General features: G+C 39.5%; 1 protein-coding gene across 10 annotated transcripts in view; it reads left to right on the forward strand.

Moving 5' to 3' along the window:
* Positions 1-16,313, forward strand: part of USP6NL (USP6 N-terminal like) — a 156,495-nt gene that overhangs the window by 41,688 nt on the left and 98,494 nt on the right. For 9 of the 10 annotated variants that reach the window (XM_082771968.1, XM_082771969.1, XM_082771970.1 and 6 more), the window contains one exon: positions 1,359-1,448. In XM_082771968.1, the coding sequence (XP_082628094.1) occupies positions 1,445-1,448 (4 nt within the window). In that variant the 5' untranslated portion in view covers positions 1,359-1,444. Of the gene's footprint in view, positions 1-1,055; positions 1,078-1,358; positions 1,449-16,313 lie in introns of those variants that run through there. The other variant, XM_082771966.1, reaches the window with a different exon arrangement.

The raw sequence follows: 16,313 nt of genomic DNA on the forward strand, positions 1-16,313 counted from the left end.
GGACCTGGGTGGCGTGCCATCTGTAAGGCTCGTTTGATGTTCTTAACATAATAACTGTAATTAGGCTGGTAAATGGTTAAATGTCCTGGAAGTTATATTTGCTAATTTTGACATCAGCTGTCAAAAGAAAACTGACAAGGCTGCACTTCTAATGATACGCTTTAACCAGCCACTTGATTTTCGATTAGGCTGCGCATACTTAACCGTTTAATTTAGCAGCCGCTCAGGGAGAATTGACAGAACCTGCAATTCAAACTGTTGCTCTTCAGTGATTGCACCATCTAATGGCTTTGTTCCTCTTTTTTATAATGTTTGCATACATGTTTCTGCAGCACGATACCGTTTTCTTCCCCTATTAAGCCTCTTCCCTCCATTACTTTTAAAAACGTTTGTTGTAAGTTTCAGTGAGTTCTGAAACAGCTTCCTTTTGGCTGTCAGAACATTTTTTTTAAAACTGTTTTTAGCAATTGATATTATCATCTTCTTGTGATGTCAGCCCAGTCCTATGAAAAGTCATCAGCTTCTTGGCACGTGCTGTAAATCTGTCTTATTGTTGTTATTATTTTTAAGCCTTAGGAGATCAGGAGTGTTGAGACTTGAAATCTGAGTCAGCACGAGATATGATCTGCCTGGCTGAACACAGGTGGTCAGGTTCGGCAAGTTCTCATTGGTTTGAAAAGAGGAAATAAATCAGGCTATTCCTTAACTCTGTGCAGGTATTAGAGGAAAACTTCATGGTTTCATAGATACGTTTGTCTTTCTTTTCCTAATCTCAACTGTGAGGTGAAGTTATTTCAGATTAAGTGTTCTATCAGATTGCTTTTAGCAGCAGGATACAGATTATGCAATATTTTGTAAAAAATGTTCTTGCTGTGCTGTCGTTGTAGAAGATTAAGTCCTGCATGTTTCGCTCCAGGGGAAGCCAGGCCTATTGTTAGCGAATCCATAGCTGCCCTACTTCGGTGCCTTTTCCTCAGTTCAATTAGACTGAATGATCCCATGGCTTACAGTTACTAGAAATTGTAACTTTTGCAGGTTTTGTTTCTGACGAAGTGCAGGATGCTAGTGCCAACTCAGGTTTATTTAGTAAATTTCTTTGTAGCTCTTGTGTTTCAAAGAGTATCTCTTTTATTGCATCTTCTTGTTAGCTGAGGGCCTTGAGGGAAAATACCACTTTGATAGTGTTTTTAGTTACTACGTCTATATCATAGTCTTTTATTTTCTTGAGAATGTTTCTTATCTTTTGTGTTACTTTTTTTTACCAAGAAAGATTGAAAATATAGTAGGAGAGAGTTTATGTATAACATTTATTTAAAGCTGAAAAATTATTTCTCTCTTTATTTTCCTGCCATCATCAGGACATGTATACCTCTGAGAAACCTTCTCCAACAAGATACCTTGCTTCAAGACCTGCCTTGGATTATATGCAAAGAAGTTTCCAGTCATGAGTGAGTAGATTCCTTTATTAAAAACAAAGATTTTGCTTTTAGTTGAGAAGAAATTTTCTTCTGTAATGAGTTTTGGAAGGTGGTCCTTCCTTCAGAATATTCTACTGAATTTTGCTTCTTCAGTCCTTTGATAATGATGCCAAGATTGGCAGATACTCTTCTTAACCTGCAAAGTTTTGATCAATGTGTGCTCTGTAAGGCTTCTGTGTTGGTAGCCTGGTGTTGTTCTCAAGAAGGTGAGTGCTGAAACAAGCTGACCTTTGTTTCTTTTTTTCAGCGTAAATAAAATACCCAAATGTGAGGGGAAAATGTCTTGGGTTTGCTTAAAAACTCCAAAATATGTGAATGTCCAGTAAATTCAAATAGCTGGTAAAGATCCAAAGTAAAATGAATGGACTTCATTTTATGGGGAAAATAAATTTATTACTCAAATGCCAGTATAGAGGTCTGATCCCAAAGGAATTTTGGCATGTGTTAGAAAGATATAAGCCGCAGAAAACTGTGACTTAGGATCTGTTTTGGTGGGGAAAAGAACTTGAAAACAGAAGTTCTGTTTCAGACCACAGCTGATGGTTAAGATAATCTCTTCTTAGCAAACTGTTTTGAGTGAATGTCTTTCATAAGTTTTTGTAGATGTGAGGCTACTTAATATAAATTGTGGCAGCAATGTTACCTAGCCTTGCATCGCACAGGAGTAATGATATAACTTCCTGAACATGTGAGCTGTGCTTATAGTACAGCTTAGTTTCAATACAACTAAATCTGTTAGAGAATAAGCATCTAATTCATGGGATAATCATATCCTGTGTTAGTAAAATGAGTCTGTTTGATTTTCTGGCAGGAAGTAACTAGAAGAAAATTGTTGGTTGAATTTCTTGTCAGGGACAGTCTTTGTTTTTTTTTAGCTTGACATCTGAAAAAAAAAAAAAAAAGATGGATGAAATGTTTGGTAATTACAGCAAAGAAAAAATACACCAAAAAATGACCGAAAGAAGTGGTGAATTTCAGGGTCCATGCTTAGAGCAGTTAGCACTGTTTTAGTACTTTAGTAGCATTATATCTGTTTCCCTTCATATTGCTGTTCACACTTGTTTATTTCCTGATGTTTAAAGTATTTGAAGTTGGGCATAAATGACGACTTTACGAGCAGTAATTCACGTACCTGAATATCCTGACTTGTCAGACGCTGCTATGTTAATCATCATTCATTTTTAGAGCATCTCATGCTGTCATCGCCTAATGGATAGTCTTAAATATATTTGTCTTTTTACCTTTTGAATAATAGCTGCTGTGTTGTGTGACTCACCACGGTTTTGCTGTGGTTTGAGTATAACAAATGATGTCATTACTTGAGCAAAACACCATTGATTTTGATGAGATTTTGACATGATTTTAGATTGGAAAGTCTGCTCTGTATTAGGAAGAATACCTGTGTTCAAACAAAAGGTAACACTTCAGCAGTGCTTTTTGTGGTGGTTAATGATAATGTTAAGCAAAACGCAGTCTCCTGTTTGTGGGAAGAGCACCATGTTCCTGAGCTAGATGAGCCGCTGAAGTCTGTGCTGAGTGATGGGCTTCAAGGACACTACTTGAAAATGCTGCTTTTTTTTAAACATTTGAATTAGAAGAGATTCAATATTTACATTCAGCTGTTCTTGGACTTCTTAGCTTACTGTTTATTTCAGAGAAACTTAAACTACAAGCTCAGTATTTGTAGTTTTGTGCTTCTTTCTACTAAACACGTTATTGTACAAGGTATTTATCATCTTAAGAACATACATTTGTCTGCATACGTGCAGACATGAAAACTTATACATAAAAAATGTGGCAGCTAGAACAGCTAGAAGTGTTAAAGTGATGAGAGTCTCTAACACTCCTGTAAGTCATCTAGTGTAATTCAAAATGAAAATCTATCTAAAAGGAAAACCTAAAATGTCAGGACATCAAACCTAAGAAGTTTAATGTTGTGCTGTTCAGAAAATTCAGACTACTGTTGTGTACAGACTACGTTATAGAATCCTACTTGTTATTTTCTTGTGGTAGAATCACAGGGTGGTTTGGGTTGGAAGGGGCCTGAAAGATAATTTAGTCCCAGCCCCCTGCCATGGGCAGAGATACCTCCGACTAGCCCAGGCTGCCCAAAGCCCCATCCAGCCTGGCCTTGGGCACTGCCAGGGATGGGGCAGCCACAAGTCCAACTCTTCTAGTTTAAAGCCATCCCCCCTTGTCCTACCACCACACCCCCTGATACAGAGTCCCTCTCCAGCTTTCCTTCAGCCCCTTCAGGCCCTGGCAGGCTGCTGTGAGGTCTCCCCGGAGCCTTCCCTTCTCCAGGCTGAGCACCCCCAGCTCCCTCAGCCTGGCTCCACAGCAGAGGGGCTCCAGCCTCTGAGCATCCTTGTGGCCTCCTCTGGACTCGCTCTGGTCCATCCCTGTCCTTGTGCTGGGCCCAGAGCTGAACGCAGGCTCCAGGTGGGGGCTGAGGAGAGCAGAGCAGAGGGGGACAATCCCCTCCCTGCCCTGCTGCCCACGCTGTGTTGGTGCAGCCTAACACACGGTTGGCTTTCTGGGCTGCAGGCACACATTGCTGGCTTGTGTTTGGCTTCTCATCCACTAGCAACCCCAGGTCCTTCTCCTCTGGGCTGCTCTCCATCCATTCCCCACCAAGCCTGGATTAGTGCTTGGGATTGCCCTGTCATTGAGTGTGACCATCCAGCTAGTTCCTTACCTGCTGACTGGTCCATCTGTCAAATCTGTGCCTCTCTAAGTTAGAAACAAGGATATCATGAGGAACAGCATCAAATGCTTTGCACAAGTCCAGGTAGCTGATGTCAGTTGCTCTTTCCCTACCTCCCAGTGCTGTAACCCATTGTAGAAGGCCACCAGATATGTCAGGCACCTGCCCTTAGTGAAGCCCTGCTGGCTGTCCCCAGTCACCTCCTTATTTTCCATGTGCCTTAGCATTGTTTCCAGGAGGATCTGCTCCATGATCTTGCTGGGCACAGAAGTAAAACTGGCTGTCCTGTAGTTCCCTGGTTCTTCCTTTTTTCCCTTTTTAAAAATGGGGGTTCTGTTTCCCCTCTTCCAGTCAGTGGGAACTTCACCAGGTGGCCACAATTTCCCAAATGTGGTGGAGAGTGGCTTAGCAACATCATCCACCAGTTCCCTCAGGACACATGAATGCATCTCATCAGGGCCCATGGACTCGTGCACCTTCAGGTTCTGTAGCTGCTCTTAAACCTGATTTTTCCTATACCGGGCAGTTCTTCGTTTTCCCAGTCCCTGCCTTCCCCTTCTGGGGCTTGGGCTGTGTGGCTGGAGCTCTTGCTGGTAAGACTGAGGCAAAAAAATGTCACTGAATACCTCAGCCTTCTCCACATCCTGGGTAACTAGGTCTCCTGTCTCCTTCACTTGATGCGATGTGTATTTCCACTGCTGCTTGGGAAGGACTGGTCTAGAATCTCGGTCCTAAAATGAATCCTAAAAATCACTTCTCTATTATCTGCCCTAAATTTATTCACAGGCAGTTCGCAACCGTTTGATTTTCTGCCAATCTTAATTATTTGCTTGAAGATCTACTTCTACCTTGCATCAAATTTGTTGTTCTTGTGGTTTGTTAAAAAAAACACAGTATTTTATTGAAGCAGCTTCTAGAAGCAACCTGTGCTATCTTGGTACTTAAGAAACACATCTTAACTAGTCATTTGCTTAAAAATAAGCTTAAATTTATTCAGAAAGTGAGTAGGGGAACTCTTGCTGTTGTGTAACTTCGAATAGTTACCAGGTGCCTGGGTAAGTGCCTTGGATCCTGCTGTATTTGATCATCTGCAGGACTGGAGAAGAGCGCTGGTAGAATTGCCAAGCCCAGCATCCATGGCAGCTGGCTTTTGTTCATGGGCAGTACAGAGAAACTGAAAAGGTGCTAAAATGGACGGGCTCTCTTAAAGCTTTTATTTCTGTGGAATGCCTTTATAAATGTCTGTTTTCATAAATAAGGCGAAGATTAATCCACATTTCAAATTACACTGTGGCTTTGTGACCTCATTATCCTATGGGGCACAGTGTACCCAGGCTAGATCTTGATTTATTTTATGCTTAAAGATAGCCAGGATTTCTCTGAGAAGCTGTATCTAACCTGCCAGAAGTGTCACACCACAGGCAGAGTTGGTTTAATCTCTTACATTTTCTCCAGTTGTTGACATTTGGCTGCCAGAAAATGTGTAGTGTCATGATGAAAATTCTTAGGCTTATAAACAGTGCTCTTCATGTTTGGGAGTTTTCCTGTGCTTTCTCCTTTGAAGAAAGGTCAGTGCGATGAACTTGCTTGAGCTGCCTGCAATGAACTTGGTTTGCAAACAATTAAACTAAATGTTAGTATATACTGTTGCAACAAGCTGCTGACATCTTCATTTTTTTCCCTTAAATGTATAGGATAGAGTGCCAAGTTTTTTTCTGTATTTTATTCTGCTGTCATAATAAATTCTACAGAATAATTCCTTCCTGACTTTCTTTCTTCTAGTTTTGTTTCCCACACCCTTAAAACTTACACTGCGTGCAGTTGGGAAGTGAACCTGCTACTCTTCGTGTTTCAGTATAATCTGTTTAGGTTTTCCTTGTGACTGACTGAGCACAGGAGCACGTTTTGTGTGTTTGGAGAGACGCTGTGCAGCGTAACCTTATATTTGGGAATTGGTCAGTGTGGTCTGGTAATGAGGTGGGAAACCTTTTGCTCTACCAGTTCAAATCAAGACCGTATTGGTGTGATTAAAGGCTGCCTCTCTTTGATGGTTGCTTATTTTCTTGACCTCTCATTACAGCTGGCTTTCTAGCTTGTGTTTATGGAGAAACCTTAGCTTTTGTGATTTTGAAAAACAAAAACACTCCAAAACCCACATTTCCCTCCCTTTCTGAGTCCCTGTGGCGTGTGTAAAGAAATATATTTGGCTGTCAGCTTCTGTGTTCGTGAGTAATAAATTTGGGAATTAAAACAAATGACCTGTTCAGGTCAACCTTAAACATGTAATGCTTTAGCAAGTATGCATTATTATATCTCTGTTTGCAACTCAGAAAAGAGTCTTTTGGGTTTATGCACTCCTAAAACTCCTAGGCTAAGAAAAGTGCTTGGTTGAGGCTGCCTCAATTTCCTACCACCCCCTTCAATCTGCCCTCCTTTTATGCCAGAATGAATTGATAATGAGCTGAGGAGCAAGTCAAACGCTTGATAAAGTAAATGCTGAGAAATGGACAATGACCTGTACCTCAAAGTGTAAGGTTGTTACATGTTTTGGATAGTCTGGAAAAGTTGTTGCCAATAATGTTAAGGTTGATTCATGCAGCTTAAGAGGCCTTTTAGTCATCGGTTGTTTTCAATAAGCCGAGATTGAAAGAAGGGAGAAGACTTTGTGATTCATGGACAAAATTGCCTGCTGGAGGAGGAAAATGCAAAAGTAAGCTAAAAGATGTTTCTAATGAATAGCTACGGGATGTCGGATTATTTTCTTATATTGCAAGCTAAGGTTTTATTTTTTTGAACTGAGAACCCTGAGCACCCATTTTCAAAATACAAGCTTGAAGATGCAGAGTGTGAAGTGTTTTCTGTAGCAATTGTTCTGATTTCACAGGAATTATATTCTAATCTCTCGAAATACTGTCATTTGAGAAATAGTGAAGAAGCTATCGCCTCCTGGGTCATCTTTACTGGAATTTGCAGTAGTAATGCTTTATGAAAACCCTATTCAAGGTCTGAATGATAAAGAGCCATAATGCACGTTTCAAAAAGCTTAATTTGAAGACTCAGGACGCTTGAAAAAATATCTTTAAGAGTTAAACAGTTGAATCGCAGGGCTTTTTTATTGGTACCTGGAAGAGAATGAAATCCACAAAATACTTCTGTGAACCAGGAGTCTCTTGCATGTTGCTGACTCCTAAAAATTACCTCACTGATAACATTACTGTTTTTCTTATATGTGCTCTGCGTTTTCTTGAAGCTATCGGGGTAACTTGGCAGTTTGTATAACTGTAACGACATGTGTGAGTTCTTGGATTGGAAGAAGCAGTGGTGTAGTAACTTGTTTGTAGTGGGAGGATGAAGCATGAAAAACACACGTGTACTAAGGTGTCTAGCTCTTGAATCTAGCAGTCAGGAGAAATGCTTACCATTCTTGATCTTGATTCATTGATACTCTTCTGTTTTATCTATCTATATTTTCCACTTTTATTTTCTTCAATTACAGGTAGCTAATGCTATGTGTATGCTGGGTGCACTCCTTATTGTGCAGCTAGTCCTCAGGGAGGCCATCATCAAGCGTGCAGGAGATGAGTTTTCTGGCTCGAAATTGATCTAGAGGTAACGGTTAATGAGTTACAGAAACTTCTGGGAACTTGCAGGAAAACTTCTGATGAAGTCAGATTTCATTTGAAAGGTATGGCTTGGAGAGAAAGCCAGGACTGAACTGAGGGGCTTCAATATTTCATGACCCCTTTGCGATGTTGCCATAGCCAGTAGAGATGGTGTTTCCCTGTCTCAATTCCTGCGTTCTTCCTTATTGTGCAAGCATTCATGAGGTTGAGTTGAATTGGGTGGGCTCCCTAACCTGTGTACTACAAAGTTGCAGCAGTACAAACCATTCATGCAGCTCACTGAGCAAAGCACAGGGGTGAGAGTAAGTGGTCAGTGGGTGAGACAGTTCTCTCCAGTGTAAGGCTGTCTTTACCTTGCTTGTTGTGTGCGTGGAACCATCGTAACGTGGAACAATGCTCCAGTTCCACCATGGAGTCATCTCAGGCTTCCTCAACACTAAGAGAGGAGAGGCATCTCCAGAGGGCTAATCAGATCTTAGATGACCCAATTTCTCACCAGTGCTGTAATTAAACCTCTCCTCTAAATACAGAGGGCTTGTTAGTCAGAATAAAATATAAACCACAATACTTCGCATGCACAGCGCAGATGCATCACACTGAGGAAATGTAGGCATGTTAGTAAAAACTTGCTTGTTTTCTTAATATTAACATTTTATGATATTGGATTTCTTGTTGCGTTGTTATGTCAATTTATTTATCTTTTGAGACCCTGTTACTCTTTTTGGCTGATAGATTTAAATAACTGTACAATCAGAACACAAATGGAAAAAGCTTTTTGAAATCTGCCTGCATTTAAACTGACTTTTTAGATTAACTTTTTCGTAATCCTTCCTTTTACTTTTGATCATTTCAGGGTATTTAGGATTGCTAAGTTGCGGCTTTCCTTGCATTTAGTCTTTATTTTTAGGTTGGGATAGACAAACGTTTTTGGGTTTGTGGGATTCTTTTGTTCTGTCACTTGTTTTTTTTAACTAAATGAAATAAATCATCAATCTCCATAGACTGGAGTGAAGTCAGTTTCTTTTCTTAAGTCTTGCAGGAGGCTGCAGATACCAAAACAACAACAACAAAACATTTATCATATTCAGAAGCTGTGCTTCCAGGTGGTATATTTAAGTTCCACAGTCTGACTTTTTATAAGACCTTGTCAACAAATAGTTATTGCTTAGTGTTTTCTGTTTTATTTAAATTAATGTATTATAAAGCTAATTGTTTTAAAATCCATTGCATAGATTTCCTTTTTTTTTTTTTAATTTTAAAATATTAAAACAGTCATTTTATTTATATGTGGCTGTCATAAAGAGAACTTTCGATATTCTTTCAGCTGTGGATTTAATTTGATGGTTGATGGGGTTTGTTTAAATAAGTTAGTGCAATATAACACCTACATTTAAACTAACATAATTTCTGTTTGTAAACCAAGATGTTGGCAGGAGCAGGAAGCTATTGTTATCTTTAAACTGATAGGAGAGCTGTGGCAGAAAAGTTACCGTTGTGAATACTCCTGGAGAAAGCCCACTTATTGTACACCAACTTATTGGTCCCTTTTTGGATACTTTCACTTCACATATATTCTGTGTTTGCAAGGAGAACTAAGGTTGGGTTATTTAGAAATTATTTATTTTAAAAAAAGTAACTCTTTTTGTGTGTGCACCCCCATAATGGCAAAATTGACTTATGCATTATGACAAATTATAATATGTATGTTTGTAAACATATTTAATAACATTCATTACATTTTATATACTTTTGTATTATTTTCTGTTTATAAATCACATTACACAGACGCTTCCCTTTATTTATATCTATATATAAAGGGAGAGTGTCTTTTTTCTTCTAAATTTGTCTTGCAGTTTTCATTGATGGCCAGTAAGGACTACTGAACTGAGAGTTATGACAAATTGGTGTACACAGACGTACATGCCTTTGGCAAGATAATACTCTTCTGTTACATTTTTTTCATTTTAAAATGAAAAAAATCTTAGTCTCTGGGCCTATGTCTGTACTCCCTTATATAGAGCATTGCACAATGATGCCTTTATTGTGGATCTTTGGTATTCCTGCAGCAGAAGGAGCGAGTAGCAAGGAACACTGTAACCTTGTTCTCTGGAGTGAGTATCAAGTATCCAGCGCTATGTAAGCAATTCATACTTCTCGGATCCTATTCATTCCTGCGATAAGTTGAGTGTGGTGGTCAAGTCCGTTCCAAAGGAAAGGATGCAGAAACTCTTTACTAAAATATGGCCAAAAACCAAGAGCTGGAGATGTCTGGGCAGGCACCCACCCCTCGCACAAGGCACCGTGCAGACACAGAACAATGTTGTTCTGGTTGCTGCAGGGAGGACTTTGCGGAGGCTCCGTACTAAGCACCATACTGTTGTAATTTCCTATTGAATTAGAGGATTTGCAAAAGAACAGCTTAGTCAGATGAAGGGTTTGAAACGGGCTGAAAAGGAATTCTTCCAGCAGCAGTGCTGAGAGGTATTTAAAAGACTTTCCTCGCCTGTTGTGAGTCACGGCGTTTTCCCTTTCCATACAATTGATGGAATAATATGCACTGCCATGTTGGAAAAATGAAGCCATTGCTGCTCAGTAGTGTAACTTTATCACAGTTGAGAAAAATGTGAGCTGTTGCCTCATTTTGGACTATTTCTCCTATATTCAAGGAAAAAAAAATCCTTGATTTATAGGGCATGCGGTTATTTTAAGATAAATTGACCATGTTTCAAGAAAAACTACTCTGACATTATTTATGCACTTTCTGATAGGAAACAACTTTGATTTGTAGCATGGATTGAAAATACTTGGGGTTGTTATTATAAGTGAGGTAATACAAGTAATCCCAGCAGGGTTACTGGCTCTGGGAGTAGCTCTGTATTTGTTTAAATTTGAGATTTTTTTTTTTCCTTCACTTAAACTGTCCAATCTGTTGTCACTTCAACAGTTAAAGGATATTTGCAAATGTTTGTGTAAACAAAGGAGCTGCACTTAGGTGATATCCTATCAAGCAGCTGTTTATAAGGTTCATTTAATCTCTGGATGCAAAAGAACCCTACTATAATTAAGAGATTTTCATTCTTAAAATGATGTGGGAGTCTGACAAGATAGCAGTGGATTTTTCTTGAGGCTATAGGTATCCCTGTACCTATCCTGCTCAAGATTTCTGAAGTAAGCACCCTCCCCCTGGCCATATTTTATGTTGCATAACACAATCAATTATTGTCTGGGGTAGAAGGCATACCAGCGTGCTATAAAATCTGCAGTGCTTTTGGCCAACGCAGTCATTAATCTAATAGAACATTAATATAAAAGGGCACTTTGTTTTAATAAAGCACTTCGCTTTGCCATATGAAAGTATTCTTGAATGCAGTCTTTCTCTTTTACCATTGAAAAGGTCTTTGAACATCTGTCTAATTCCATGGCAGAGTGCTGAAAGGCTCACTCAGAGCTTGTTCTCGGAGCGGGAGTTAACTTCCCAGAATTTTTAGAGATGTAGGGGAGTAAGTCTCCCACCAGGATGTGTTTTGCTGCATTCAATATAAAGCTTTTTCCTTCTCTTTAGTTTGTAGCAGAACTTCTTTCAGCCTTTTACGAGGACTATTGTTTTGTGGTGCTACTGTTTGAGTTGTGCAAACACTGTAATGACACAGCCCTCCTTCCCTGCCCTCACCCAAACTTACTTTTTGGAAGTGATGCTTGCCAGGTGCAGCACTCTGTTCTTATCAGGGATGCTATGTTATAGCCATACTTTGTCTGCTCTACAGACCCTGATTGCCTTGCATTCTTAGGAGAATATTTCATATTTCCTATATTTTATATTTCTCTACGTCTGGTTGTAAAAACTATATAAACTTGTAGCATCTCTCTTTCTCTTTTTATTTTTTAAACATAGTTACCATAAAAGTTTTTGAAAGAAGTAGAGCTTGGTCTTGGGGGATGAGAGAGGAAAAATTAGGTTTATAGTTAGCCCTTAAAAGATGAGGTACAAACTGAGAATTGTCACTTCTGCTTTTTATTTCTCCCCTTGCTTCCTCCCCCTGCCATATTCCTTTCTATGCCAGGAACAGTGACAAAAACGGCCACAGATTTCCCTTTAGCTATGTGGTAGGAAAATGTTTCTTAGAGCAAAGGCTAATGAGTCACTTCTAGTGACGTTTCAAGATTTATTTATTCCCCAAGCATTAAAATAAACATAAAGAAATAATATTTATGTGAAACTCTCTGAGACTTTTTTTTTTCCTTAATTACATCAGTCATAAAGTGTGACATCCATTTGGAGAGCTAACTCCTAATCTGTGTTCTTGTACAGTACTTGAAACTCAGTGATCCTGCTAAACAGTATGCCAAGGCCTGCCTAATGGAGCAGCTTAAAGGCTAGTCTGCAGCAAACAGGATGATGGCACTGCTTTTTGTGTACCTCTAGCCCTGGTACAGAGGTACAGTGCCTGACTAACTGGGTAGAGTGTTGCAGTTCTGTCCCTCATTCAGACCATGGACAATGCTCGACTGAAACTTGTTGGCATGAGTTTAAATTTTCTATGGAGAGAGCATGGAGAACATTACATGCACTACAGTCTGCTAAAGTTGGGACTGAGGCACTTCAGCCTGTACAATTCCTCTACTTTTGCTCTTCTAACAGGTAGTAAGATGCTCTTCAGTTCAATAATGTGGTTGTCTTAAAATAAAGCTGAGCCAAGAAGCCTGTTTCACACTGCTGCTTCCTGCCTCTGCCTAGCACTGGTGCAGTTTGTCTGCAAGTGGTGGGGCTGAGAAGCCCAGGTGTTTCCACCAGGTTTTTCCATTGGTGGGGGAGTAGAGGAACTCTTTGGTAACAGCTGTCATGTGTGTAAATTACAGGAAATAGGACGGGATTCAAAGCAAGTGTAACATGCTACTTAGAGTGCTCTACGACGTTAATTCCATTCCTAAGAACAAAAGCAAAGCAGGGAGATCCCTAGAGATAGCCACAGCTGGCCACTGTCATACATATCAGCCATAACTCCAGGATTAGCTTTAAGTAGTCATGGTTAACATACTTGTCATTTTCGACTCTAATTACTAAGCCTGGCTTTTTAAATACATCAGTTAAGTATATTTTAAAGACATGTTTTCTGAGTGAATGTACAAGGAGAGATTTAAAACATGGCTGCAGTAAACAAATAGATCTAGGCACACTTCCTTACGGAGGGTGGATCGTTTCTGATACGTGTGACCCTCAGGATAATTTCCTTCAGTTACTTTTGAAGTACTGAAGTCTTTCAGTTTCTGTTTACAGCAGTATTTTCATCAGTAGTACAGCTGTTTTTGTGTGAAAAGATATTTTGTTATTGCTAGACTAGCCCAAAAGCGTTCAAAAACTTGTAAAAAGTGTGAGTTTATTACAGAGAGCCAGTCCTACTGTAGAATATTTGGTACACAAAGTGACTATGCAGGCTTAATAAAAATACTGTGTATTTATGCAGTGGACTAACAAGGTCTGCTATTTTTCCTGGCGGCCATAAACAGCTGCATTTTTTTATTTCTTAAATACCAAGATGGAAATGTTGGTAAGGATTTAGTCCTGTTAACAAAGTGATGCACAGAGTTTGTTGGTTTTCTTTGCTTCAGTGAGACGGGATTATTTACCTCGTTTATATATTTTTCAACAGAATACTGGAAAGGGATTTAAATTAAAAGCAAAGGTTTTTTTGGTTTTTGTTTCTCTTGAATTAAACATACACTCAATTTCCTTAATTTTTACCAGATTAAATTATTATGTGTGTCAATAGTCAGTATGATAGTAATAGTTTTGTTTTTTAATATTGTAAAATGACAAAACATCTCTTTTTAATGACTAATGTGGCTTCTTTCCATTTGCTGAGGTTTAGGTGAATAATTTCAATAACATTACTTAGCTTGAAGATAAATGTCAATTGATACTACAGCTATGACCCAAATCCAGGAAATGCAAAATTGAGGAAATGCTGCATCTTCTGTTTGGGAAAATCTTTTAAAATGTTTCTGTTGGTTGTAATTACAATTTCACATACGTGTAATTTCTATTTGAGAGCTCTAGCATGGCTTTTGTCTGCAAAATAAATATGTAGCTAAAAACACATAAAGATTAGGACTATAATATTAGAGAGACTGAGAAATTCTGTGGATGGTGTACATTTGCTGCGATGAGAGCTTGTACTGACTTTTTTCTCCTGCATTTTAGAAAATATTTCATCACATAATTGAAATGAGGTCCTTAGATATAATTTTTGCTGGGGGAAAAACACCACTTGCTTTGTTGGCACTTTCTTTATTTACTCAATGACTCTACATTACGTGGTGGCCTTTTGTCTTTTGAAGGACAACATAGGCACGAGGAAGAGGAGAAAGCAATATGACAAATGTTTTGAAGGCTCATAAAAAGAATCTGAGGTTCTGTGGTTGCTCTTCATCAGGACATCTGTGTTGCTTGCTTAACACAGCCCTACTCACGTAGTTGCAACACTTCATTTTGGATCTGAGGAGTTCTGCACTGTGCGCTACCCTTTTTAACAAGTTAAAAATGTAACAGGTTAAATACCCAAGAGCTTTTGAAAGCCTTTTGAACTCTTGCTGAACCGTGTAGCTTAGTTCAATAAAGATGTTGAAAGTACTTAAACACATGTGTATGTCTAGATTTGATGGTACAATTTTTATGGGAAATACGTGCTCGTAGACTAAGCAGCGTCCTTATTTTGCTGGTAGACGTGATACGTGTAAAACACACCTGTCGGGAGGAAAAAACAGAATATACCTGATTTCATATTTTTTGAAACAGTTAATTGAGAAATACTTGAACACAAAGATCTGATGCTGTTCTCCATTAGTGCGTGATGTCTGTTTGCCAGGGTGACTCTTGTGGCTCTGGGAAAGTCGCTGTCTGTCATGATACCACCTAGATCCACTTGCTGAATGCGTTGTAGCAAGAGTTACAGGGTAAAAAGAACATGAATTGAGTAACAGGCAGAACAGTCAGGGTGTTGTGCAGTTGCAGGATTTTGCAATGTGTAGTTTCTTTCCTTAAAACTTCAAACCCTGCAATAATGGCTGCTGAACTTCACTTACGCTTCTTCTTCCTCCTTAACTTTCATTTTTTTCTTCTTTTTTTTTTTTTTTGGTTTGATATAGATATATGTACTTATATTTGCCTGCAATAGGTAGAATTAATCTTTTGGACCCTTTAATAAAGTTCTGAATGTAATGAACAGTTTTCTTATATGTTTAAGTCGAAAGAAAAAGACATAAAAGATGTGAACAAATGCCTCTTCCTTAATCAGAATGCACTTCTAGCTTACTGTTACAATTATTTATTACTTCTCCAGCCTCTATCTAGACCAAGCTTCTTTCTGCTCCCAAGATGACTTCTTGTAAAAGAGGATCATCCGTTGACCTCAGTTTGTTTAAAAACTGTAGCCATGCTTTCATGCTTTGAAAATGGGGGCAGAACTGCCAAAAAAGGGGAAAAAAAAAAAAAAAAAAAAAAAAGAATCTAACTGAATGCAAATTCCATTGAATTAAGCAGTTAATGACTGCAGAATCATACCAACTGAGGCGGAATTGTTGGTCTGCTAGGCAGGAGCATCGATCTGCTTGAGGGTAGGAAGGCTCTGCAGAGGGATCTGGATGGGCTGGATCGATGGGTTGGGTCCAACCACAGGACATTCAACAAGGCCAAGTGCTGGGTGCTGCGCTTGGGGCACAACACCCCCAGGCTGATGCAGGCTGGGGGAAGAGAGGCTGGAAAGCTGCCCGGTAGAAAAGGACCTGGGGGTGCTGATCAACAGGAGCAGGGAACTGATCGGCTCCTTGTGCACCTCAAATGTTGTGTTCAGGTTCGGGGCCCTCGCTACAAGGATGTGGAGTTGCTGGAGTGTGTGCAGAGAAGAGCAACAAAGCTGGTGAAGGGACGAGAAAACGAGTTATGGGGAGCGAGTGAGGGAATCAGGGCTCTTTGGACTGGAAAGGAGGAGGCTGAGGGGAGAACTCATCCCTTGGGGGTGTTTAGGACGTGTGGATGTGGCAGTAAGGGAGGTGGTTTAGTGGTGGGACTCAGTAGGTCAGGTTGACAGTTGGACTGGTGATGGAGGTGGTCTTTCCCAGCCTAGATGATCCTACTATTTAGAAGACTGTGAGCATATTTTATTTATTTTTATGCAAAATGCATAGCCAAAAGCAGTCATCCTTGAAAAATGAATGCCTTGAATAACAAGCAGGGTTTCTGTCACTAGCGCAAACGGTTTCCCAGGAAGGGCTACCAGAATGCCAGAAATGATGTCTTGAGAACATTTGGTTTTCTTTGCTTCCCTTTTCATGGTTCCCTTTATTACTGTCCGAGAATACTCTTTGGAAAATAATGAAGATTCAGACATTCGGTGGGGGTGGGGGTTAGTTATTGATGTGTGGAACTCCAAAATTCTCCTGTGCCAACTGGACCTGACTATTGATTACCTAACGAATGAAAACTGTAGGCTTCAGGTTATGGATTGGAAA

The sequence above is a fragment of the Aythya marila genome (genome assembly GCF_965140915.1).
Source record: "Aythya marila genome assembly, chromosome: 1".
Taxonomy (NCBI): Eukaryota; Metazoa; Chordata; class Aves; order Anseriformes; family Anatidae; genus Aythya; species Aythya marila.